The sequence below is a fragment of the Melanerpes formicivorus genome, unplaced genomic scaffold (assembly GCF_026170545.1).
Source record: "Melanerpes formicivorus ecotype bairdi unplaced genomic scaffold, bMelFor1.0.p_v2 SCAF_75, whole genome shotgun sequence".
In the NCBI taxonomy this organism is placed as follows: Eukaryota; Metazoa; Chordata; class Aves; order Piciformes; family Picidae; genus Melanerpes; species Melanerpes formicivorus.
In genome coordinates this window covers 1,413,084-1,439,968 of record NW_027142427.1, presented here as the reverse complement: position 1 = coordinate 1,439,968, position 26,885 = coordinate 1,413,084, and the positions used below count along the sequence as shown (strand labels likewise).

The window sequence follows — 26,885 nt, the reverse complement described above, 5'->3', positions numbered from 1 at the left end:
AAGCTATACCTGAACAACCATGCTGTAGACCTGGAAGGTGCATATTTTTATCAGTGCCACTAAGCCCTGTGTCAAAGTAAAGGATAATTATTTGGCTCTATTTTGCACACTGTCCTGTCTGCATAAGTGTTACAGCCTTCTCAGAGCAGGTAAAGAAAAATCTATCTTGCCCTATGATGCATATCATGTGCACCCACAGAGACACAAATGTTTGGATCCACTAAACCTGTGTCTTCATAGAATAGAATAGAATTAACCAGATTGGAAAAGACCTTTGAGATCATTGAGTCCAACTTATCACCAACACTATCTAATCAACTAAACCATGGCATTAAGTGCCTCATCCAGGCTCTTCTTAAACACTTCCAGTGATGGTGACTCTATCACCTCCCTGGGCAGCATATTCCAATGGCAAATCACTCTTTCTGTGAAGAACTTCTTCCTAACATCCAGCCTAGACCTCCCCTGGCACAGCTTGAGACTGCGTCCTCTTGTTCTGGTGCTGGCTGCCTGGGAGAAGAGACTAATCCCCACCTGTTTACAACCTCCCTTCAGGTAGTTGTAGACAGCAATGAGGTCTCCCTTGAGCCTCCTGTTCTCCAGGCTAATCAACCCCACCTAGTTCAGCCTCTCCTCATAAGGCTTGTGCTCCAGACCTCTCCCCAGCTGTTGGGCACCATGGTTGGATTTGGCTATGGCAGCACTGGATTTATGGGCAGCTTCACCTATGTAATGCAATTATGATTTATCTGATGCTGAACGTGGTATTGTTGTTGTTTTCCCTCAACAGAAGATTAACCTGGAGTTCTACATTGACATCCATGCCCACTCTACCATGATGAATGGCTTCATGTACGGGAACATCTTTGAAGACGAGGAAAGGTTTCAGCGTCAGGCTGTTTTCCCCAAGCTGCTCTGTCAGAATGCCGAAGACTTTTCTTATGTAAGCAACATTTTTCTTAATTATTTTTTTCCCTAATGTATTGTTTAATGATAAATATCTGGCTTAATTGCATTGTGTGAGTTTTATTTTAATATGAAGAGAAGGCTACTTAAAACTTTTGTCATTGCTATTTACCATCTTCTCTCTAATCCTCACCTCATCCAAAAACGCCAAGTTCTGATCTTATATGTTTTCATTACACACATGAACAGAAAGAGGCTCTTCTTCTCCTACAGTTTAGGAAAGATGTTGACTTGATGGAAGGTGTCCAGAGAAGGGCAACAAAGCTGGGGAGGGGTTTGCAGCACAAGACCTATGAGGAGAGGCTGAGGGAGCTGGGGTTGCTTAGCCTGGAGAAGAGGAGGCTCAGGGGTGACCTTATTGCTGTCTACAACTACCTGAAGGGAGGTTGTAACCAGGTGGGATTGGTCTCTTCTCCCAGACAACCTGTGACAGAACAAGAGGACACAGTCTCAAGCTGCACCAGGGGAGGTATAGGCTGGATGTTAGGAAGAGTGATTGGCTGAGGTGGAGGGGGGAAGAGGATAGGAACCCTGCAGTATTCCTGTGTTTAGCTCAAGAGAAACAAAATCTAAAACCAGATACAAAAGCACACAAGTTTGCACAATATAAGAATCTGTAACTGGGATAAAAAACACATTTTCATCATGGTAAGGATGTTAGCCTAAATTTTTCTCATCAAGATTCAGTAGAGGAATTTTTTTTGTCATGTGTTTGTACATATTGCACTGTAGAGTTTGATGGGGAAGCAAGTATAGAAATGGAGTTGTACCATGGTTTTCTTGACAGATCTATTCCCACCAATGGAAGGAGGAATTCAAACCTCCTGATTCCTCTCTATTTATCTATTCTAGGGTAGCTGGTATTATGCAAGAGCAGGAAAAAGTTTAGATCATTCTCTGGCTCTTCTATGGCTAGGGAGAAGATATCCTTACCTCTGTCTTTTCTATTGCTGAGAAGGAGGCCTCCATGTAGATCAAACATTTCCCTTTTCTTCTTGTGACCAGCAGTAGCAGCTGGCTGGGTAATGCCTGTGAGGATCTGTGGCTGCCGTTGCTTCCTCTGTTGCTTCATAGTATTGTTTAACCATTGTCAGTGTTGTTTAACCATTGTCTGTATGTTTTGGGAGTTCAGAGGACTGTTGCAGTGTGAAGCTTTCTGTGGTCAGCCACTGCAAGGTTTCACAGAAAACTGTCCAGACTGCAGAAGACCAAATCTGTACTAAATGAGGAGGGACAGCAGCTGCATCTGTTCTCAGCTGTTTGGAGCCTGGGGAAGAGGGAATTGGGTTCAAGGAACAGCCTGTTCATGTCTAAGAAGACCTCAGTGATTGAGTTTCTTATCTGCACCTGCTTGTTTCAAAAACACATTATAGATAAGGGGGCATTCACAGATCATAGCAATGAAAACCTGCAATTGATAGAGTTTAGAAATTTTGTGCTCAAGTGTGGGATTTCTCTCTGTTACTGTGGGAGATTAAGTGTTCCTCTTAGCACAAGCCTCGGTTGACAAAGGGAAAATCTTTGAGAAAATGATGTAGGAAATAGAAGCCAATAGCTAAATAAACAGTGCAGTCTCTCCCCTTTGACTCTCAATCTCCTGTCTGTAGAAGCTGGCAATTGGATATATATGTTGGCTTCCAGTGCAACTGTTTGACCTGGGTGCTGCTGGCACTCAGTGCATTGGGCTTTTAACTTGCATCCTGCTGGTCTCTCGAGACTGGAAGCTTTTCCCTGCCATCCATCCAAGTCATTCTTCTTGGGGCAGCTGAGGGAATGGAAGCGTTGGAAAAGGAGACTGCCACAAAGTGCCTGATGAGTGAAGCAAGAGGTGTGAATAATATTGTTGCGTTCAAGTGGGAAAGTCTCTGCTCCCTTGTTTTCAGCTCCAGCCATGTGGGTTATGTGACTGGTTGGAAATATTAGGGGTGAAGTTTGCTGCTTGAAAGAGAGGAAAAGAATCCACAGCTTCCTGCATTTAAAAGAGGGGTGGGGATGGTGGGGGTGGGTGGGAGGGTGGAAGTGTTGAAGATTAAAAATAGTGTATGTAAATATGCCTTATTGACTGCTCAAAGGAAAGGGGGAAGTGCATCGTTAACATCACCAGGCTGGTGTTTGAGAGTGTGGGAATGGACTACTGTTGTTACTAATTAATTTTCCAAAGCTTCAGGAGGTCTCATTTACATTGTATGCTGCTGCGGCCATTTGTTGGGATTATAATACTTCAACAGCAGCACTTCAAGTGAAAACTGGCGGCTGCATGAAGTGTTGTCCATAATTGACTAGCTCCATGTCTTCACACAGCACAGAGACAATGTTCCATTATGTTATCCATTGACAGTATCATTGAAAAGATTACTCTCCTTAAAGCATCTGTCAACCTTGATTGATTTACAAGGGACAAAGGACTGAAAAGGTTTGAAGTGCGGGTACAATTTTTGCCACCGTTTAGCATACATAATGGTTCTCCTTTGATGTCAAAAGCTCATCTTCTATTAATAATGCAGAGGGCTTTTGAATGCAGGCCACTTGTATGGAGTTCCACACTAATAACCTACTTGCTGTGAAATGGGATTCACTTTGGAGAAGCAGTCATTTGTCTGGGTTTTACATGTTCGGAATGAATCCCGACTCAAAGGGATTTCTTTCAGCGCTCCGCATGATTGCAGTTGAGCCCGGCACGGGTTAGGGAAAGCAGGCAAATCCTAGCCTGCTCCTCCAGCCGAGAATCTGGCAGAAATCACGCAGCCAGATGCAAAGGAGCATGAACAACAAGCCTAAGATGATGCGATCAAATGCCTTGTGCCGTTTTGTCTGGCAACCTTCTATTAATATACTTTAGAGTGCATTTCATGGCCGGGCTGCTTTCTTCACCTGTCATTTCCAATAGGTCTTTTATTTAAATGACAGCATCCAAGGGAGATTGGTAATTAGAGTAGGGGATGGGCAGGGGAATGGTGCCTGCATGCCTGTTGTAAGACCAAAGGCAAGTCCCCCAGCGATTCTGTACCCTGTCTGCTGAGCAAAATACTTAACCTCGCAGCACTATGGAAGGCTGACTGCGGTTTGCAGGTAAAAGTTGCGAGAGGGATCAGAAAGTCTTCATTTGCACGTGACTTCAGAAACACAGGCCTGCCTTTGATGTAGCCATCAGTGCATGAAGAGGAAAGTAAAAGAAAGGCCTAGGAAGTTTCGCTCCCAAATAAATACAAGAGACATTCTTGGGCAGCTAACTGGAGAAAGGAAAGCATTCTGCATTTTCAAGGTTTAAAAAGGATATTTTTAAACATTGGGGAGTAAATATAATCTGTATGAAAGCTCTAAGAGTGAGAGCTGAGAAGCTCTTTTGAAAGGCTGACTCATTGTGTTTTAGGAGCAGCTGTTGACGCCACGTCCGAGTGTCTTACACATCAGCCATGGCTAGGAGTCATGGCAGTATTTGAAGGGATGTTCTTCATTTGACCTTTCATGTTCTGGAGGGCGGATTACTCACAACAACCAGACACAAGCACTTGAGTATTTCAAGAACCTGCTACTCTTAGGGGTGGCTAATTTTGACCTTCGCGACAGTATGAGAGGAGACCATCTGTTCTCTTTGGTTCATTTAAAAGAAACAACTGCAGCCACTCTTGGGTGGCTTTAGCACTTTGTAGAGATTGATTTTCTTTGCGGTTGAAAGCAAAAGACTGGCCAGAGATATTTGGCTTAATCATGTTGGTGTTTTTCTTTGGACTCTGAACTGATAGTACTTGGCATACCTTTGAGTTCTCATTTCATTTTCTTGTATTCAGCCTCCCAGTAGAGCACCTTCCTTAGAAATATTGTTTGTTGTCCTCTGCATGCCAGGGTTAGACCCTTGGGATCGCATTATGCTGGGCACTGAGTAACTACTGAGAAAGTCCACAACCCCAAGAGCTTCCAGAAGAGAGTGAGAGGGAAGTGACTTGCTTGAGGAGATTGAAGAATAAACCCCAGGCTTCCAAAGTGCCAGTCTGATTTCTCTTTCAGCAGTTCCCTAGGGTTTATACCACACTATGCACTCAACAGTGAGGTCTCTGAACAACACATTGTGAACCTCAGTGCCATAACACTGTGACCTAAACTGTACTTTTGAGAGTATTATTGTCTCAGCTATATGAGAAAATTCAGATGTGAAATGATTTGCTCTGCTACTTTTGTCAGGTTTGGGGTTTGTTTTGGTTTGTGGTTGGGTTGGTTTTTTTGTAATTGGTTGGTTTGTTTTGTGCTTTTTGGCCTGGGTATTTAAAATTGAGCAACTGAGGAGAAGAGTTTATTCTATCTATATGTACTGTTGTTTTCCTTGTATCCACATACTTGAGGTTTGTAATCATTCCTACAGCACCTCCCTCATCAAACCAAGCTTTCTCAAGGAGGGTGTGTTGCTTCCATCTACCTGTGGCAGCCTTGTTGGGCTGTTACCACTTATCCTGGCTGGATCCCTATTACTGATCTCAGTGTGTTTTCAGCCATGTCTGAAGAAAGCACTAGTACAACTGCCTGAGACAGTAATAACAGCTCACAGACACCGAATGAGCAAATCCCAATAATCTGTTCCAAACTAAAGAACAACCAGGCTGTGCTACGTGTGACTGGGCAGGGAACGGGGAGCAGCTAGCAAGTTGCTGAGATCTAGAATTCATCCCCCAGAGAAATCCATACCCACTTGCACCACCATCTCTTATGTGCCTCTCTGCTGTTTTGGCAGAGAAGACCCTTGTCACAGAAAGCCAAAAGCTGTTGCATTCAGGCAGGTTTTGTTAACATCATGCAAGCTTAACAGATCTACTCAGAAATCTCTTAAAACCTGAGAACGACAAACGACCCTATCTTCTTTTTTGTTATCTTGTACCAGGGCATTTGCAGGAAGACAAATACAGCTATTATGTGCTTTAGCACCCCTCTGGGATGCATTTCTGCTCACTGCTTCTTGGACATGTTGCTCCATAAGATCATTTATTTATTTATTTTTCCCAGAGGCTGGGGAAAGGGGAAACCTGTTTCTGTTGGCACAGGGAACAGAGAGTAAAGCCTGCACTTCTGAGCACTATAGCTTTTGGTCTTGCAAGAAGTCTGCCCTCTGGAAAGTCTCAGATAAATGAAACTGCTCCATTACATCGTGCTGAACCAGTCCACCTCTCTTTTTATACAGAGAGTTGAATTAATTTGTATTGCAAAGAAAAGGAAAAGGAGGAGGGGGGGAAAAGCGAGTAAATAGATTTTTCTCTCATTACCTTCTCGTTGTGTTGTTTGTGACCTTAAGTGTTGACAGTCACTTCTCCATCCTCACACAGGTAGAAGTTTTAGATATCCACAGGAAAAAAAAAAAGCCCAAGTTTTCATAGCAATTTTATGGTGTGTTTTCAGAGACCATCATTACTCTTAGATAATGTCAATAAGCTGGGCGTAGGTGACAGCCTCCCAGAGTAGTACAAATGAAAGGAGCTCCTTTACATTCAAACACAAGCTACTTCTCTTGTAGAGCACTTCAAATTTCACTCATCTGGGACAAATTGTGCTGTGAAGGAGGGGTAGGAAGTTGGTTAAGAACTGGACATCCATCCCTCTCCCAGGAACACTTTCTGGGTATGACCTTTTTAACTGTGCGGTATTTTGACACATGTAGAATACATGCCTGGTGCAGAAAACTATTCCAAATCTGTGAGAGAGCCCAGAAGGAGTTTGAGCAATGGACTATACTGGGCTGCTTTGGGAACAATGTACAGCATCCTACTCCTCTGTAGGAAGGGCTGTAATCTCCTGCCTTAGACCTGAAAGTAAGCAGAACATCTCTGCCACAGAGCAAACCGTGTTTTCTGCAGACTATTCAAAGCAACCACATGCATGATGGTATTTCCCCTTCTGTTTGTCAGTGTCTTAGGTTTCTGCCATTTGTACACATGATTATGAAAGCACTCCCAGGAGGCCACACACATTCTTATAAAACTATTGTACAGAGAAGAATTTCAGGCTACTGCTAGAGGCTATTTTAGAGTATATTTTGAGGAAACATCTCATTTTCTACTGACAAATAGGGAAAGTGGGAACTCCAGACACACAAGTTATTTTCTAACAATGTAATCATAGAATCAATAAGGCTGGAAAAGACCTGGAAGATCATCAAGTCCAACCTGTCACCCTAGACCTCATGACTACTAAACCCTGGCACCAAGTGCCACGTCCAATCCCCTCTTGAACACCTCCAAGGATGGTGACTCCACCGCCTCCCTGGGCAGCACGTTCCAATGGCTAACAACTCTCTCTGTGAAGAAAATTTCTCCTCACCTCGAGCTGAAACCTCCCCTGCTTTAGATAGTGTCCTCTAAATGCCAGCTTTGGTGTGTTTTGGGAAGGATGTGTTCTGTGGTGGAGTCACCGTCCCTGGAGGCATTCAAGAGGAGATTGGACATGGCACTTGGTGCCATGGTCTAGTCATGGGGTCTGTGTTTATAGGTTGGACTCAATGATCCTCGAGGTCTCTTCCAACCTTAGTTATACTGTGATACTGATACTGTGAAAAGCAGAGGCTGCTAAAGGGAAGATCTTTTCTTCATTATCACCCTGAAGGGTTTGCAGATCCCTATTTGTGTAAGGCCATCACCACCCTGCTTTGTTTGGCTGTCAGTGTTAAGATGCTCTCACAGTAGAGCTGCTGTTTCAATTTGTATTTCAGATGTATTAACTGCTATGGCAAAGCTAGTGAGCTCAATAAGCATCCTCAGGGCTGTGGTGCTTGGCAAGGTGGGAGTTGTGAGTAAAAGTAGTGCCTGGGAAGATGAATTCTGGAAAATGTGAAAGACAGGACAAATGCCTTCACTAGTTGTGGTGGGTTGAAGTCCCCTCCCCCAGCTGCCAGTGTAACTGGTACAAGGTGCAGAGACAGGCATCAGGCTTCGGAGATCTCCATCAGTCCTAGAACTGTGTAACAGAGCACTGTAGAGAGCAGAGCATGGATATTAATGAGAACTGAAAAGTGCAGCTAGTGAAGTTCTCACAGGTGAACAGCTGAAACCTTGAAGCATGAAACCCTATTGCTCTTCTAAATACAGTTTCCAAAAAAGGAGCTCATTTGGTAGTTTTTTGGGGGGGTGTTGGTTGGTTGTGGGTGTTTTTAAGCATAAACTCAGAGGTTATAAATCTCCCTCCTTCCAACCCTTCTGCTAATGACCATGAAAACACGTTTTTTATCTGCAAGCTTAAGCAGGCATGACTGAAAGACACTTGGGAGCGATGAGGAGGGGGAAATATCTGGTGTTCTTTCATTACACATTGGAGGGATAATGAAGCCCCTCAGGGAGCAGATGTGTATATGGTGACAAAGTACCTTTAAACTGTTTTTTCTCTGGGGAGAATTTCACTTTAAAGCCTGAAAATGTGGTGCTAGGCAGGTTGGGTTATGGTACTCCTACAATGTGATGCTGCCTTTAAGAAAGGTTGATTGCTGTCTGCTTTCCACTGAGCAGGGGAAAGAAAGAGGGGGAAATAAGAGCAGAATGATGGCAATCTCAGGTACAAAGAATATTCCCTGGTTAAACCCAATATTTGCTGCCCACCTCAGTGTTCTTAGGCACAGAAGTTAGGATGCAAAATGCTGTCAGCTGTAGAGCCACCAGTGAGAGTGAGTGAGTCCTTTACACAAGAGTATCAGTCCAGTATCTGCCTGTCCTTAAGGAGCCTGGAAACACTCAAAATAAGGGAATCCTTCTTTGAAGTGATCCTGGACTTTTCAAAATCTCCTTTTCCCAAACTCCAGAAGTCTCAAATGATATTGAGATTAAATATGCTGTCCTCCTGTGCATCAGGAACATGAAAAGATGAAAGGTGCGATAAATCAGGGAGTAATTTTGAGCTCTGTTCCCATTTCATCATTTCTTTGCTCACAGAAACCATTTTCTTCACCCTAAAATAATTCCATCTGCATTTCAGATCCTGGCTGCAGCTTGTTTGTAAAATAAGTTGGAGGAAGGCTGTCTGATAGTGGCCTCCCAAACGCCATGATTTCCAAGTCTCCAGACCCAGTTGGCGTGGAGATGATAATCTGTCACAAAAAACACCAGCTCATATGCTTTCCAGTCTATTAAGAGAGTTAATGGAGCTGGTGAGAGGTGGGTGTGAGGAGACAGTTAACTTAGCTTCTGAAGTGAGCGCTTTCTTCAGTGATTCCAGAGAAATACAGAGATCAGAATTTAAGAAGGACACTGAGACACTTGAGCATGTCCAGAGAAAGGCAATGAGGCTGGGGAGAGGTCTGGAGTTCAAGCCCTATGAGGAGAGGCTGAGGGAGCTGGGATTGTTTACCCTGGAAAAGAGGAGGCTCAGGGGAGACCTTATTGCTCTCTACAACTACCTGAAGGGAGGTTGTAGCCAGGTTGGGGGTTGGTCTCTTCTCCCAGGCAACCAGCACCAGAACAAGAGGACACAGTCTCAAGCTGCACCAGGGGAGATTTAGGCTGGAGGTGAGGAGAAAGTTCTTCACAGAGAGAGAGATTGGCCATTGGGGTGGGCTGCTCAGGGAGGTGGTGGAGTCACCATCCCTGGGGGTGTTCAAAAATGGATTAGATGTGGCACTTGAATCCATGGTTTAGTTGTCATGAGGTGTTGGGTGACAGGTTGGATTTGATGAGCTCTGAGGTCTTTTCCAACCTTATTGATTCCATCACTGGAGGTGTTTAGGAAGAGACTGGATGGGGTGCTTGGTGTCATGGTTTAGTTGATTAGATAGTATTGGATGATAGGTTGGACATGGTGATCTTGAAGGTCTCTTCCAACCTGGTCTATTCTAATCTAGTCTAGTCTATTGTATTTAATAGGGCAACTGAAGCCAGCACATAGTTTCCAAAAGGAAGGGGTTCTGCCAGGCTGTGGCCAGAACACATGCCCTTACCCTAGATCCAGGGTTGTTTACCAGACATGCATGGTCCTGTCCCCTTTTCTTCCTTTTCCCTGCATTGCCCTGACTTTCTGCAGGAAGAACTGGGAACAGGGGAACCATGTCTAGGCACTCTAGGGTCTGTCTGGAGTTGTGCTGGGGCCATTTGGCCCTAGCATGACACAGCTGGAAGAATGGCGAGGTCAAAGCTGGGTACACCATGGCAGTGATTAGCTCTATCCATATGAGGAAAGGTAGCTGCCAGTTGTACCCCTCTTACAGCACCCTGTGGATGGGCAAACAGAAGAGTCACACTTTGTTTGCTGTTTCTAACTTTTGCAGACTTCAGCAAAGCATTCTAGAAACTGAGAGTGAGTTGCAGCTGATACTGTAAAACTCTTCACCAAGATGGATTTGACATTGCCTGGGCTCCAGTCCATTTCCCTATTCTTCCTTCGTGACAAGGATGTCTTTCCTTTATTTTCCCAGAGCACTATCTGCTAACTTTTTAATCACATTTTTTTTTTCTGCACCAGGGCAGTGAGTTGTGGACTAAGAGAGGTTAGACCTGTTTAGGTAAAAATCTTCCTCTTCAGCTATAAGAGCAGCACTATCAGATAATTCTGGTGAGGCTGTAATTGAGTCCTGATTACGCTTGGCCTTTGCTGGTGCTGACAGGCAGAGAACATGAAGCAATTTTTATGCACAGTCCCAGCTTACCCCAGTAGGTGAAATGCTTATTGCTCAACTACCGAACAAGCTAAACATGGGCAGTTTTTTTCTGGTTTGAAGGTGAGGTGGGCTGTTTGTCTAGGAGTAGTTAACCTCTGTTGTCAAAATGCAGCTTATTTCCCAGGTGGAAATGGCATAAGGTGGCCCAGAATATTTCTGATGATGTGTCATTCTGCCCCTGTACACTGCACTGGTTAGACCACATCTCGAGTCCTGTGTCCAGTTCTGGGCACCTCAGTTTAGGAAGGAGGTTGACTTGCTGGAGCGTGTCCAGAGAAGGGCTGCAAAGTTGGTGAGGGGCTTGCAACACAAGCCCTATGAGGAGAGACTGAGGGAGCTGGGGTTGCTTAGCCTGGAGAAGAGAAGATTCAGGGGTGACCTTATTGCTTCCTACAACTACCTTAAGGGGGGTTGTAGACAGGCAGAGGTTGGTCTCTTCTCCCAGGCTACCAGTACCAGAACAAGAGGACACAGTCCCAGGCTGTGCCAGGGGAGGTTTAGGCTGGAGGTTAGGAGGAAGTTTTACACAGAGAGAGTGATTGCCCATTGGAATGGGCTGCCCGGGAAGGTGGTGGAGTCACCATCACTGGAGGTGTTCAGGAGGAGACTTGATAGGGTGCTTTATTGCATGGTTTAGTTGATTAGGTGGTGTTGGATGATGGATTGGTACACGATGATCTTGAAGGTCTCTTCCTACTTGGTCTGGTCTCCTCTCCTTCTCTTCTCTTCTCTTCTCTTCTCTTCTCTTCTCTTCTCTTCTCTTCTCTTCTCTTCTCTTCTCTTCTCTTCTCTTCTCTTCTCTTCTCTTCTCTTCTCTTCTCTTCTCTTCTCTTCTCTTCTCTTCTCTTCTCTTCTCTTCTCTTCTCTTCTCTTCTCTTCTCTTCTCTTCTCTTCTCTTCTCTTCTCTTAACCTCTCCTCCCCCTCCCCTCCTCTCCCCCTCCCCTCCTTCATTTTCTAATTACAAATTCTTTCACTCTTTGCATTTCTGCTCTTCTCCAGGAAAGTTTTTTAACATACTTGTCTGATTCTCATGAGCACAGAGTTGAAGATACTGTGTCCTTTTGTAAAACAGTTTCTGGACCTACATCATCTCTCTATCTATATCAGCAAATGGAAAGATTTCCTTATTCTGAGTTTCATGCAGATGTCTATTTGTGAGGATAAATGATGTTCTGGGGAATATTCATGCGCACACTAGAGCTCAAGTTTTTGAATACATATGCAGTTTGCTCCTTCCTACCACGGGCATGTAACAATGGTTTGTGTTGCAGTAGATGTAAACAGCTGGTAAAATCTATTGGCTGGATTTCAGGAATCCCTTAGACCTTACTTAATTTCATCTTTCTTAATTTGTCAAAGCTTGTGACCACATTTTTCTCTGGTTGACAATTTATTTGCTAATTACTTTGAGTCATTTGTACCTTGTTGTTTCTTTTATTCCTGGGTTGGAGAAGCACAGTAGAATTGATCATAAGTGATGCACAGTCTATGCCCTGGTTTCTGTGCCAAGAGCCTGTCAAGGTCTGATAGAATAGAATAGAATTAACCAGGTTGGAAAAGACCTTTGAGATCACCAAGTCCAACCTATCATCCAACACTAATCAACTAAACCATGTTACCAAGTGCCCCATCCAGTCTCTTCTTAAACATCTCTGGTGATGGTGACTCCACCACCTCCCTGGGCAGCACATTCCGATAGCCAATCTCTCTTTCTATGAAGAACTTCTTCCTAACATCCAGCCTAAACCTCCCCTGGGGCAGCTTGGGACTATGTCTTCTCGTTCTGGTGCTTGTTGCCTGGGAGAAGAGACTAACCCCCACCTATCTACAACCTCCCTTCAAGTAGTTGTAGACAGCAGTAAGGTCTGATGTGTAATGTGATCATACCTTGTGATAGTTTTTCTCCCTAATGTGCTGAACAACTTCAGAAGATGGCAAAGATTTGTTTCCCAGCAAGTCTTGTGTGTGAAAGTACCCTTTTGTACCTTGTCCCTTTGCCATGCCATTAGTGAAAGGTAGAAATGAACCTTCATTCATGAGTGGTTGGACACTGTGCCTGCTTAATGTTTTAAGTCTTTTTGACATCTCTTCTTCCACTGAACAACAGACCCACTTTTACTCGGGTTTGCCTCCAGCTTTCCCTTTTGTACAACCTTAGGTTTTTTTGATGATGTAGAAGTTCCCTGTGCAGTCATACATACACTGAGGAGGAAGTTCCATCAAGGGAAGAGCCTACTGAGCAAAACCACTCAGATTCCAAGTCCATCAGGATGCCAAAGGGTGGACTTGGGCAAATCTAATCTCAGATGTATGAGAACTGTGTTATTGTCCCTCTTTTTGGAGCTGCTCTTTATAGATTGATACAGGCAGTCGGAGGCAATCAGCAATCTGCCTACCCTCACTTTGTAAATATGGACTGCTCAAGGCATTTATTTGGGTAGCTGTTAGAAGGATGATGGAGCAGTGCTGAGAAACCAAGAGTATCCCTCAGCCATATGGAAGCTGCCTAAGCTGTTGAGCTTGTAAGGTAGATACCAGGGGGTGGAATTCACTCAGGAGAGCCACTGTGTGGTAGACTGTCCTCACCAGCCAAGAGAGAAGGCTGCCCTCGAGACAGTGGTTCTGGCACATTGAGAGGTTTGACCAAGGGCCAAGATATTTTTCTGCTTTGACACCACTCCAGGAGGAATTTGCATGCCCCCCTCCCCCTTTCTTATTTTCTTCCACACATCTCTTTTGTCTGCTGCAATTTCTGAGTGAGATCCAATTGGTGTCTTTGTATTGCCTGGCTGGTCACTGTCATTCCCAATGGGGAAACCACTCAAACAGAAGGTATTCAGCACAACATGGAGAGGAGGAATGATCTGGTAGGAAGGCCACTAATGCCTGCAGAGAGAGGGTCAGCACATCTTGAGGCTCCCAAGAGTGTGTGTGATGTCCGTGTGTCATTTTCTGGTGGGTTTCTCCCTGCTCTGCTGTTTTAACACTGGATTCTTGTTGCTTGGCACCTCCTAATCCTGTAGGTAGCTACTTATTCACTGAATATTTTGAAAACAAGCTGGGAAGCGGAGTACTTCTGTGAGGTTTAATACATCTGTGTGTTTTAATAACAAATTACTGTTGATTTTATACAAATATCCCTGTCTGAGAACTTGCAAGTCTGTGGTGTTTCCCTCCACACTCTATACTTTTTGCTGTTGTTGACACTCCCATGTGATTCAGCCTTGAGGAAATAAATATTTGTTTAGCTGTTCTCCTGCTGTGCCTGCTCAGTGCATTTGCTTAATGATGGCTTCAGTTCAGCTCTGCAAGGGTTGTAGGGCAGTAGATTCTCTGTGTGGACAACCGACCTCTGTTCTTGCCCTAACCATCACTCCCTTTTCCCCAGACTAGAGCTTGATTAAACAAATGTGCATGCAAAGGGCTTTCTTTGCCATCCTAATACATGGCTTTTCATAGCCTTTGTTTCAGCCTTTCCAGCTGCCAGGATCAGTTCAGATAAGGATTCCCGGTTTTTCCTGCTCATTTCTCCACTCCATTTGTCTTGATTTGAAATAAGTCCAAGGTTGGACTCAACCAAGTGCCTCTTGCCCTTCCTTTTCATTGGCTGAATTTTCTTAGATTTTTAATTTCCTCCTTTTCATTTGAAGCATCAGGTCACATCCTGGCTTGCAACATTTATTCCAGAGCCAAGCCCAAGTTTCACAACCTGCATGTGTTCCTCTTTGAAAGGTTTATGTTGTTTTCTGTAGTCCAACCTTCTTGAGTCAAATCAGAGATCTTATTATTTCACTTAAGACTTCAATCTTGTCTGTGTCATGAGCCTTTTTTTTTTTCCCAAAGTGAAGACAGTTTAATCTCCACAGTGTACATTTATTCACCTAAATGAAAGTTCAGGTTCTTTTTAATCCTGGCAAAGGATTAAAAAAATTCAGACTCTGGAAAGATCCAGATTTTGTTTTCTTCTTTTGGCTATTCACAAAACCTTCTTTAAATTATGTAAGCTACTTATGCTTCACTTTTGCAATATGGCAAGTAGAATTTTGCCAGTAACTGGATCCAACATGTGAGTTATGTTCTGCCAGGAATCAAAAATCACTTCAGTGAAATAATATATCTGACTCTCTCTTCACCTATTTCACCTATTAAGAAGGACATCGAGACACTTGAACGTGCCCAGAGAAGGGCAATGAGGCTGGTGAGAGGCCTTGAGCACAAGCCCTGTGAGGAGAGGCTGAGGGAGCTGGCATTGTTTAGCCTGGAGAGGAGGAGGCTCAGGGGGTGACCTCATTGCTCTCTACAACTACCTGAAATGAGGTTGTAGCCAGGTGGGGTTGGTCTCTTCTCCCAGACAGCCTGTGACAGAATGAGAGGACACAGTCTCAAGCTGCACATGGAGTTTTAGGCTGGATGTTAGGAAGAGGTTCTTCCCAGAAAGAGAGATTGGCTGCTGGAACGGGCTGCCCAGGGAGGTGGTGGAGTCACCATCACTGGAGGTGTTTAAAAAGAGACTGGATGGGGTTCTTGCTGCCATGGTTTAGTTGATTGGATAGTGCTGGATAGTGTTTGACTCAATGATCTTGAAAGTGCTTTCCAACCTGGTTAGTTCTGTTCTGTTCTATGCTATGCTGTTGTGTGTCATGAGCAAATTTTGTTGCCATGGTCCTCCTTTAACATGACAAGGATTGTGATGAAAATATTATGTAAGACTTATCTCAAGAATCATCTATGAGGAATTCAATTGATAACCTTCCCCTAACCTGACTGAAATCATGGGAAATAGACTTGAGAAGCACCTTGTATCCAAACCGTGTCTCAAAGATACGAACTATACTCTGCAGATACTTGTCCAGCTTGTTCTTAAATTAGTTGATGGGATTCCATAATCTTCACAGGTACTCCATGTCAGTAACTGAATCTTCTGATCACTGGAGTACTTCTGTCCCTGATGTCTGCCCTGAATTGCTTCTCCAGCATTTTCCTTGTTTTCATTGTGCCAAATGCAGTCACAGAATTAGCTCATTCCCCTTGTGAGCGATGCCCCTGATCAAAAACCACAATACCACATTCTGACATATTTGTTGTTGGAGCTAACTTTGCACTCCTATAGTCATCAGCTGATACTTTCCTGCTTTGAAAGCTCCACTATGGCCTTCATTTGAATGCGAAGCACTATTCACTGAAATCAATGTTTACTTGACTTATGATGCAATCCCCAGAGCATGATCACCTTCCTTTATGCTTCTGAATTTTAGGTGAAGACAAAGCTTTCCCTCAGTAGTCTTTTAAAGTGTTCTTTTGCAGGAACTCAGAGAACATTGTCTTGTAATCCTCCTTAAGTATTTTATTCCATAGCTCCAATTAATTTCCCCATCAGTCCTTACGAGCATTTTACCTTCATGTCACATGAGTGTATTCAGAATATCCTCAAGGTGTCTGCCATGTAATTTGCAGAAAATTATATGATATGTACATAGCAGAATCCATTCTGTGTACAATTTACCACAAAGCTAAATATTATGTTACCACAAAGACAACAAGCTGCTTTGGAAACTCCAATATATAATGCTAATAAGAAACCAAATTCCATCTTATTCTAATTAACCTGGACAGCCTTTCTTTTTATAACATGAGAGAGACTTCAAAACATTCAGAATGTTAATAAAGCCTCAGGTGTTTCCAGTCCATATCTTCTGATACACACTATTCATCAAGAACTGCTCCTCATTTCAGTATTAATCTGATTTCCTTGGTCTGGAGAAGTTTAACATTTTGAATGATTGCATTTAGTAGTTCAAATAAGAAATAGAACTTATTTTCCTTGGTTTTGATAAGAGATGGACTTGACAAATACTAGCATTTTGATATCGGGAAAAGGTACTAACAAACCATGAGGATCAACAGGAGGACCCTGGATAGCCCAAAGAATTCACCGTGGCCACAGTGACTGAACAGGAAACTATAATAAGGCTCATTTAGTCTTCAGAGGAGAAGGCTGAGAGGAGATCTTAGCAACATCTATAAATATCTGAGGGATGGGTGTCAAGGTGAAAGTGCCAGCATCTTTTTGGTGGTTCCCAGTGATAGGCCAAGGAACAATGGGTGCAAGCTAGAAGCGCAATGGGTGCAAGCAGGGAAGTCATTGTGCCCCTATACTCTGCATTGGTTAGGCCGCACCTTGAGTACTGTGTCCAGTTCGGGGCGGTGGTGGAGTCACCATCCCTGGAGGTGTTCAAGAGGAGGTTGGACGTAGCACTTGGTGCCATGGTCTAGTCATGAGGTCTGTGCTGACAGGTTGGACTCGATGATCTTTGAGGTCTCTTCCAACCTTGGTGATACTGTGAACACAGGAGGTTCCACCTCAACATGAGGAGACACTTCTTTATGGTGAGGGTGACAGAGCAGAGAGGTTGTGGAGTCTCTTTCTCTGGAGACTTTCAAAATCTGCCTGGAAGCATTCCTGTGCAGACTGCACTATGTGATCCTCCTTTGGCTTAGGGTTTGGACTAGATGATCTCTGGAGGTCCCTTCCAACCCCTAACATTCTGTGATTCCTTTATGTTACACTGCCAATGTGAAAGTCGTAAAGCAGGAGACCTTAAGGCCTTTTATGCAACTGATCAAAGATGGATCTATTAAGTGCTTATTTAAATATTATTTTTGGTGGTCACTAGCTTGTGCTGAGCCCAGATTGAGTCAGTCTAATGGTTATGAGGTTTGCAAGTAGCATCTGATAACCAAAGTGAAAGCAAAATCCGGTTTTCTATCTATTTGGTAGGAACAAGCTCTGAGACTTAATCAAGCCCTATGAGGAGAGGCTGAGGGAGCTGGGGTTGCTCAGCCTGGAGAAGAGGAGACTCAGGGGTGACCTTATCACTCTCTACAACTACCTGAAGGGAGGTTGTAGACAGGCGGATGATGGTCTCTTCTCCCAGGCACCCAGTACCAGAACAAGAGGACACAGTCTCAGGCTGCGCCAGGGGAGGTTCAGGTTGGATGTTAGGAAGAAGTTCTATACAGAGAGAGTGATTGCCCATTGGAATGGGCTGCCCGGGGAGGTGGTGGAGTTGCCGTCATTGAAGGTGTTCAGGAGGAGACTTGATGGAGTGCTTGGTGCCATGGGTTAGTTGTTTGGGTGGGTTGGATTGGTTGATGGGTTGGACACGATGATCTTGAAGGTCTCTTCCAACCTGGTTTGGTTTATTCTAATAAAGGTTTATTCTAATAAAGGTTATTCTTATTCTAACCAGAAGATGAGCTTTGCTTTAGTCTTCAGATATCACACCTTCAGAGGAGACATAAAATTCATCTATGGAAATATTTGGAGCCCTTCTCTCCACCCCTCAAATGAATAGTCCATAGGATTCTTCAAGCCAGATCTCCAGTGCTAGCAGAGATTACCTTTTCTACTGTGCTCCTAACGCTGTAAAATAGTGCAGTATGTTTTTCCACCCAGAGAGCAACACCCAGTTAACATTTAAGTTAGTGAAGTGGAAATTTGTGTGACCTAATTTAAAAACCAGTCAAATGTCTTAGGTGAGAAATTTTCACCAAAAAATAATTAAATGCCACTGTGTTTCTACTGTGCTCAGAACAGGCCAGGGGAAGGGGTGGGAGAGAATGGTTATGCTACAGTGGAACTCAGTAGAGAGGAGCCACTAATATGATTAGAGGGCTGGAGCACCTCTCCTATGAGGACAGACTGAGGGATTTGGGGCTGTTCAGTCTGCAGTCTCTGAGGAGACTTTACTGTGGCCATCCAATATCTGAAGGGGGCTTACAGTAAAGCTGGGGAGGGACTTTTTAGGGTGTCAGGGAGTGATAGGACTAGGGGGAGTGGGAAAAACTAAATAAATGGATAGATTCTGACTGGATGTTAGGAAGAAGTTTTTCCCCATGAGAGTGGTGATACACTGGAACAGGTTGCCCAGGGAGGTGGTAGAAGCCTCATCCCTGGAGGTTTTTAAGGCCAGGTTGGATGTGGCTCTGAGCAACCTGATCTAGTGTGAGGTGTCCCTGCCCATGGCAGGGGGGCTGGCACTGGATGATCCTTGAGGTTCGTTCCAACTCTAACAATTCTGTGATTCTATAGCCAAATACTAGTCCAGGCTAATTTTTGAGAATGAAGGGTCTGAAAGGTTCTCTTTCAACTCATGCATATGTCAGGCTCAGAGTTGATGCTACCAGTGAACTCAGACTGATTTTTATTTCTTTTTGTAAGTCTACAAGACATTATTTACAGTGTATGTGCCAGACAGTGTTTAAGTTAATGGTTTCTCCATGCCCTGTTCAAAAATAGTGCAATCTCATACAGTGTAAATGAGATTTGACAATGTGAATTTAACTGTTTTCTGTTCTAACACATTTCTTCTCATGATCTCACAAACTCTCTTGCTGTCTCTGTCTCCTTCAGTCCAGTACATCATTCAACAGAGACGCTGTGAAAGCAGGGACAGGCCGGCGTTTTCTTGGTGGGCTGTTAAATGATACATCCTACTGCTACACTCTGGAAGTCTCATTCTACAGCTACATGTTGGGTGGCCTAACTTCTGCTGTGCCCTACACAGAAGAAGCATGTATCCTTTTGAAAACCTCCCTCTTCATGCAGCACACGTGAACTGGGCACTTAAGGTAAATACTTCTATCTCAATAAGAGTTTGCTGAGATAGGAACACACAAGTGGAAATGTGAGTCTGCTCCTGATGCTTTAATTTCCCTCATATTGATTCTCCATACTGTGGAAATTCAAGAAGAGAAAGGCATATTATATCAAATAAGCCATTTCCCTCTTGTAGGAGATTGTCTCACACACTTATTACAGAAACTAGTCCTGGAGAGCCTGTGATCCATTCCCTTCCACAGGCTTCCATTTCTTTCTTAATTTCTCTCTTTATTCTCTTGTTATCCTGGTGTTTGTATTACTGTTTTAATAGCAAGTTGAAGGGTTGTCTTTGGTACTGAGTTATTTTAACTTCTCCACCTTTGAACTGCAGCCAAAAGGCTCTGCAGGGTCCACTGGATTCTGCAGCTGCCTCAAGGCCGGGTCTTTAATACCAGTTGACAAAGAAATGGAAAGCCAGCTCCGCAAAGAAAACAAATCTGCTAGCATTTTTGACTGCTCAGATAGAAACAATGTCTCATTCCTCAGAAAAACTCCTATCCATCTGGCTATCACAGTGCATCAACAATTTAGCCTCTATTAGCCCCTATTATGGGAAGGATCTGGAGGTGCTGGAGGGTGTCCAGAGAAGGGCCATGAGGATGATCAGAGGGCTGGAGCACCTCTGCTATGAGGACAGGCTGAGGGAGTTGGGGCTGTTCAGTCTGCAGAAGAGAAGGCTCCAAGGAGACCTTATTGTGGCCTTCCAGTATCTCAAGGGAGCTACAAGAAAGCTGGGGAGGGACTTTTTATGGTGTCAGGTAGTGACAGGACTAGGGGGAATGAAAAAAAAAAAAAAAGTAGGAATGGGTAGATTGAGATTGGATGGTAGGAAGAAGTTCCTCCCCATAAGGGTGGTGAGACACTGGAACAGGTTGCCCAGGGAGGCTGTAGAAGCCTCATCCCTGGAAGTTTCTAAGTCCAGGCTGGATGTGGCTCTGATCTAGTGTGAGGTGTCCCTGCCCATGGCAGGGGGGTTGGAACTGGATGATTCTTGAGGTCCCTTCCAACCCTAACAATTCTGTGAGTCATGCAGTTGTGTTGTGACTGGTCTTACGATCTGCTCTTTCTAATCTGACTGGTCTTTTTTCTTCTGTGTCACCATGCTCTATCAAATAACCACACTCCAAGCCTGCATCTGTTATTTCAATTTCTGATTATGTTTTGGTAGCTTTTGATATTTCCATAGGTTTAGAAACACTGCAGAGGGATAAAGGTCAGCTGTGATTGCCTATTTATCTCTGTGTTGCATTTCGGAAGTTGAGGAAGGTTTAGAGCTTTAGAGTAGCGAGGGGGAAACGTTCTTGAGACGTGATTCTTCCTCAGTCATGTATATGTGCACACTGTGTGGGGCTGAATGAGAAACAGGGAGCAGGGCAAGTAATTCTTAATCATTTGGAGGTTGCTGGTTTGGCTTCTCCACTAAAAGTGAAACCTAGGGGAAGGAGGAGGATGAATATGTTAAGGTGACTTACCAGGCTTGTTGAAGCATTTGGAATCCAAGCTCGGTTTTTGCCCGGTAAGGTTAACTATTTTCAAGGAATAGCTCTAGCAACATACCCATGTAGTTTATCTTCCCACCAAGAGCAAGGTTGTTCTTACTGCTAGGTTTAGGTAATTATTTTCTTATGTTGCTATTTTGATGCTTTAAGAACACATACCTATCTTTCACCTTTAATTCTCCTCCTCATTTAGTATTCATTGTGCCAACAACTGTTTATTTGTCTTCCTTATTTATCAAGAGCAGTATTTGCAGTGAGGTGTGGGAAGAGTCCCTATACAAATGAGATCATGATTCCCTTGAATGCTTTTCTTCATGACTTGTAGGTCATGCTGGCTTAGTTTCCTTTTTCACAAAGATTTTGTTTGTTTGTTTTTGTGCTTCACATTTCAGAGGTTGTGGGGTCTAACATCTTTGTCTATTTGCTTGGCTTAGCTGACAGAGCTGCATCACTCTGTTTATTCACTGTGACCATCAGTGACTAGAGCACAACAGAGTCCCCACATCACAGAGAGCCTCCTTAGTGGTGATGTATGGAAAACTCAAGAAGCAGCTTGATTTCTACACTTACAGTTTACAGTTTCACTTAGTGGAATGAAAAAGGAGAAGCTGGTTTTGGCTGGCCTGGTAGACAGCAAGCAGGGAAGACTCTTTGCCCGTGTACTATGGTCCACTGGTGTCTTGCTCTGATATGTTTTATTATTTCCTTTTCAATGGAGAGATTCTGTCCAGGGTGCTGCTTTTGACACCTCTTCCTTATGTGTGCAGTTTCCTAGTTAGAGAAGAAATGGAGCCGCTTGAATCAGTCTCTAGGCCGGTGTGTTCTTACACAGGAGTGGCCTGAGCTATGTATAGCCTACTCTGGCAGGGGAGAAGTTTCATATCACTGAAGTGCCTGGGAACAAAAGTAAAACAATTGCAGAGCATTCCAATTTAGCCAGAACATCTCTTCCAAGCTATTTGCAAGTCAGTGATTAATTAATGCTCAGCATTTTTAATGGACTTGAACCAAGGCACAGCCAGTCAGTTGGTATTGGCCTCCAAGGACAGGTGTGCTTCTATTAACTGTCTAGCTCCATGCAGGCAGCTAGTGAAACAGATAAATGAAAATCTAGTGAGCCCCAAACCCATGAACTCATAAGGCAAACATTCAGGAAATCTGCCTTCAACTACATTTCTTAGGACTTTATGCAAACTACTGCAGTGGTGTTGGGTCGTGAGGGTGAATGTTTCCTTTGTTTGTTTGCAATAGAAACTGGATCAGGGTGGCTAGAATTATAAAAAAGCTTCTGGTGTTGGATTAAGAAGTACAGGCTGAGACATAGCCTCAAATTCAGGGGACCCATAGCCTTGAACAGAAAGAAAACAAAGCAAGCAACACTGGCTTCATGTGGAGACCAAAACAAACAAGGGTCTCCAGATTCCACAAAAATGTTAATTTAGCCTACAGTAGTTCCTGGTGACAGGTGAGGAAACTGAGGTAGGTGAATTTGGTTTGGGCTACTGGCATGTAAGTCTGCCTCTTAGCTTTGTCACAGCATCTGTGGCAAATAAGATCAAAGTCCCATCCTCTTTCATGTCACTATCTAAGTGAATTAACTTAGTACCATTAAGCAGTGTTGTGGTGGTTGATTTTTTGTTAGTTCTTCACATTCCTTGTGCTAACTCTGTGATCTATAAAATCTCAATGTAAGCCTATAATAGGGATAGAATAGAATAAACCAGGTTGGAAAAGACCTTCGAGATCATCAAGTCCAACCTATCACCCAACACCATCTAATCAACTAAACCATGGCACCAAGTGCCCCAGCCAGTCTCTTCCTAAACACCTCCAGTGATGGTGACTCCACCACCTCCCTGGGCAGCACATTCCAATGGCCAATCTCTCTTCCTGTGAAGAACTTCTTCCAAACATCCAGCCTAAGCCTCCCCTGGTGCAGCTTGAGACTGTTATCTTTCTACAGAGGATAAGATGACACTTTTTGTTCACACTTGTGTGACTGAACCACACTTCGTAATTGAGATAAATGAATACCTTACATGCATGAAGATGGGGGGACAGGCTTTCTCTCTGGTGTATGTTATTTGAACCCTGACATTGTCACTGTGACAGTAACTTCTTTTAATAAGAAAATGACATAAATGAAAGACCACCAACCAAACAACAACAAAAGATAACAAAACAAAACCCCCAACAACAACAACAAAAAACACCACCAAACACAAAACCCCCTCCAAAACACAAAATAGCAGGAGAGCATATCATTAAATGTGTAAAATATGTTCTAAATTACTCCAGTTAATATGAGTGAATGTCTTCTCCTAAATTAAATACTTTGAAAACTCATAATTTAGAACAAGATTATACCTGGTATGATATATAGAAACAAATTTGCCCCTGAGGCTGCAGTACTTAAATGAAAGCCAGGAATGAAGGATATTCCATCAGCCTGTGCAGGGGCATAGATGGTGGGATAACCTCATGCTGCCAAGTGCTGAACTTCTGGCCTCTTCTAACTAGAGCTAATGTGGTTGCATGAATATTGAGGAGGAAGTTCTTCCCCATGAGAGTGGTGAAGCCCTGGAATGGGTTGTCCAGGGAGGTGGTTGAGGCCCCATCCCTGGAGGTGTTTAAGACCAGGCTGGATGAGGCTCTGGCTAGCCTGATCTAGTGTGGGGTGTCCTTACCCAGGGCATGGGGGTTGGAACTAGATGATCCTTGTGGTCCCTTCCAACCCTGAATGATACTATGACACTATGAATATCTCAGGCCTCAGCATTATATCAGTAATGGCTGCTCTTGTATTTTCATCCTGCAAAGAAAGGACTGCATCAGGTATAACTTCCTGAATGTCCTGTTATACATCCCCTCAGAGGTATGTGTGTGTGCCTGGTAGGTCTGTGTCTAACTGATATGTACCTGGTGCATAAGAAACATTAGGGATATGTTCTATAAGCCTGGCTCTGCAGAACGCTCTGCTGATAATACGTGCTGGAGATAACAGTGAATGGGCGATATTTGGAAGGCATAATAAGGATTGTAGGCTTGTCAGTTAGTTGCCTGGAAGTGGACAGAGAAATGTTTAAAACCCTCCTCACACATGCACACATTTGGTGGTAACTGATTAAAAAAGCAGCTCAGCAACAGTTTGCTCAGCATTAGGTGAAGAAGCTTTAAAACAAGCTGACGTGCTTCCATTAAATACCATGTTTTACTAGTCATTTACAGGGCTTATGACACAAGGCATATAAAATGCTCTGTAACATTCACCACCGGCAGCTCAGCTGCTGAGCTGTCTAGATACACACCAGCCTCACAGCTGGGCAGGGAACAAAGGATAAAAGACGGGGAGGAAGGATGAATCCCCCGCTGTAAGACTCTGAGTGCTGCTCTGATAGCACACCCAGAATTGCTTTCCACTAGAGCCTGCTGATCAGCAGCTGTCACAGCCTGACCTGAGAATGGTCAGTAAAGGAGTCTCACATCAACAGTTTCAAAATCTATTGGGTTCATTTTTAGAGTGTTTGAACTGGAATCCCTGCTGCACAGCAGGCAGCCCTTAAGAGAGCATAAAAGGTTTTACTTTTCCAAAGACTAGCCATGAGGTACATACACAGAAATGATGGAGACCAGGCAAGAACTGGCATGATTTCAGCTTGGTAGCTGTAGGGAAGCCTAGTCATCATGATGAGTGTGCACCACCATTTGCAGTGTATCCGTGCCTTGCTTTTTGTGTATTTTATTCTTAATGCTAAACTTCCTCCAGGTGGGGAAGGCCCTCATCTAAGAATAGAATAGAATAGAATAGAATAGAATAGAATAGAATAGAATAGAATAGAATAGAATAGAATAGAATAGAATAGAATAGAATAGAATAGGTTGGAAGAGACCTTCAAGATCATTGTGTCCAACCCACCACCTAACACTATCTAATCAAGTAAACCATGCAACCAAGCAACCCATCAAGTCTCCTCCTAAACACCTCCAGTGATGGTGACTCCACCACCTTCCTGGGCAGCACATTCCAATAGCCAATCTCTTTTGCTGGGAAGAATTTCTTCCTAACGTCCGGCCTAACCTTCCCTGGTGCATCTTGAGTCTGTGTCCTCTTGTTCTGGTGCTGACTGCCTGAGAGAAGCGACCAACCCCCACCTGGCTACAACCTCCCTTCAGGGAGTTGTAGACAGCAATCAGGTCTCCCCTGAGCCTCCTCTTCCCCAGGCTAAGCAACCCCAGCTCCCTCAGCCTCTATGAGCCTTTAGTTCTCTGTGCCTATAACTTGACTCAATGATATAATTTCTGAGTGGAACTGGAGACCAGAACCCTGGACTAAGGGTTTGGTGGCACAGTTTTTGGTACAGCCTTTGTAGGCACATCACTTCATCTCTTCAATTTAGTGAATTTAATGACACTTCTTTTCTCAAAAAAAAACCCCACAAACATAGAAAACATTTTGGAAGGCATAGTTGAAGAGCACAGAAGAAACTGACATGTCTAATATCATCCTGAGGTCGGTCTTTTCATATCACAAGCAGCTGAGAAATCATCTTGGTCCTTTAAAGCAGAACAGCTGAGCCAACTTTCAAAGATACCACTTGGTCTTTCCATTCCACTGCCTGTGTTGAATTGGAGGCTTTGAATGCCTTAAGCAGGGTGCAGTTGCACTGCTGAAAGCTCAGTCCTCTTTATGGATGATTAGAAAAAACTAAAAAATGCATTTCTGTGGCTACAGCCATAGAATGGAAGCTTAAATTGACTACAGTCCCTTCAGGTGTGTAACAGGAGCTCACATCTTAGACTCATGTCACAGCTAGGACCACTGTGTTCACTCTTATTCTGAACTTCAAACAGAATAGCAGCTTGCAGCTTGACTGGGGATTTGAGAAGTTAAATCCCCTGAAAGAAACAGTCATTTGCTCATATCCAGATTCCTTTTAAAGAGTAAATGCCTGTCCTGAGGAAAAGAAATCTGTATGCAAAATACAATTCCAGTAAAAGCATCTATAACTTTTAGAGCTTCAGGGACCTGCCAGTCCTCTAAGGCAAATGTACTTGGTTATTTTGCGTCATTTCACATTTTCTGTTTCTTTTTGGCACCTGCCTGTCCTGATTCCAGTAGCTCTTTTAGTTCTATCCTTAGAAGATCCTCATGAGCCACATTATGGCCCTTGTGGGTTCATTCCCACCCAGTAAAGGGAACATTACTAGCAAAAGCCAATGAGATATGACAGGTTGTGCTGATAAAGCCCAGGGAGCTCTGCACAGGTTATCCAGTGTGGCTTATGCTTGAACCTGACTTAGAGCTTGTTCCAAGATGATTTCAAAGTAAACCAAACACATACTCAGGAAGAGACCTCCAGAGGTCTACATGTTCATCCTTTTGCTAAGCTCTTAGAAACAAGTTCCTTTATGTCTGCCACAAAAAGGAGCATTCGCTCTGATCCTGCAGATTTTCCTAAGAGTGACCTCCTTCTACATCATCTTTCCAGTACTTGGTTATTTCTCAAAACCATGTTTTGGGCTGTCTTTGAGGAAAGAAAACAAAACCCTCTTTCAGCTCCCCAGTCTGTGTGAAAGTGTCAAGGTTTACAGCCACAGTTTCAAGTGCTCTTAATATTACTGGAAGCATAGAGTTAAATTATACAGTTGTAAAGTTACTTTATAGTGATAATGCTGTCAAGCATCAATATCTCTGCCCCAGGGCACCATGGAAACTCAGTTAATGATATAAGAAGCTGTTTTTGTCAGGGTTGCAGCTGTTGGCTCCATACCCAGAAGGAGTCTATGTTTGTTCATATTGTGTATATAGAGGGGAACCTAATCAAAGAAAATTAAGAGACAGTGTTTAATGAAGCACAATGGAATGCAAGTGCCTGCCTCTTTTCCTCACACAGTTCAATAGAGTGGACAGTGCTGTAGAAAAAAACACAACCTTATTTTAATGTAAGAGAGAGTGTATTTGTGGGGGAGAGTGCATGTTTGTAGGTAGATTTCTCTGGTTGCCTGTACCACTGACTGCATCAACCTATGCACACACTGGCTGGGAGTATCAGTAAAGAGATGGAAATTAAGGCAAGTGACTACAGTCAATTTAGGAATATCTATAATTTTTGTAATGGATTTCTTAGTGTCTGTATCCCA

The 26,885-nt window shown here is 43.6% G+C and overlaps 1 protein-coding gene across 2 annotated transcripts in view; it reads left to right on the top strand.

The window, feature by feature from the left end:
* BEND5 (BEN domain containing 5) overlaps positions 1-26,885 on the top strand; it is a 1,094,864-nt gene that overhangs the window by 968,436 nt on the left and 99,543 nt on the right. For both annotated transcript variants that reach the window (XM_068163846.1, XM_068163845.1), the window contains exons 10-11: positions 791-943; positions 18,997-19,159. In XM_068163846.1, coding sequence (XP_068019947.1) covers positions 791-943; positions 18,997-19,159 — 316 coding nt within the window. The remainder of the gene's footprint in view (positions 1-790; positions 944-18,996; positions 19,160-26,885) is intronic.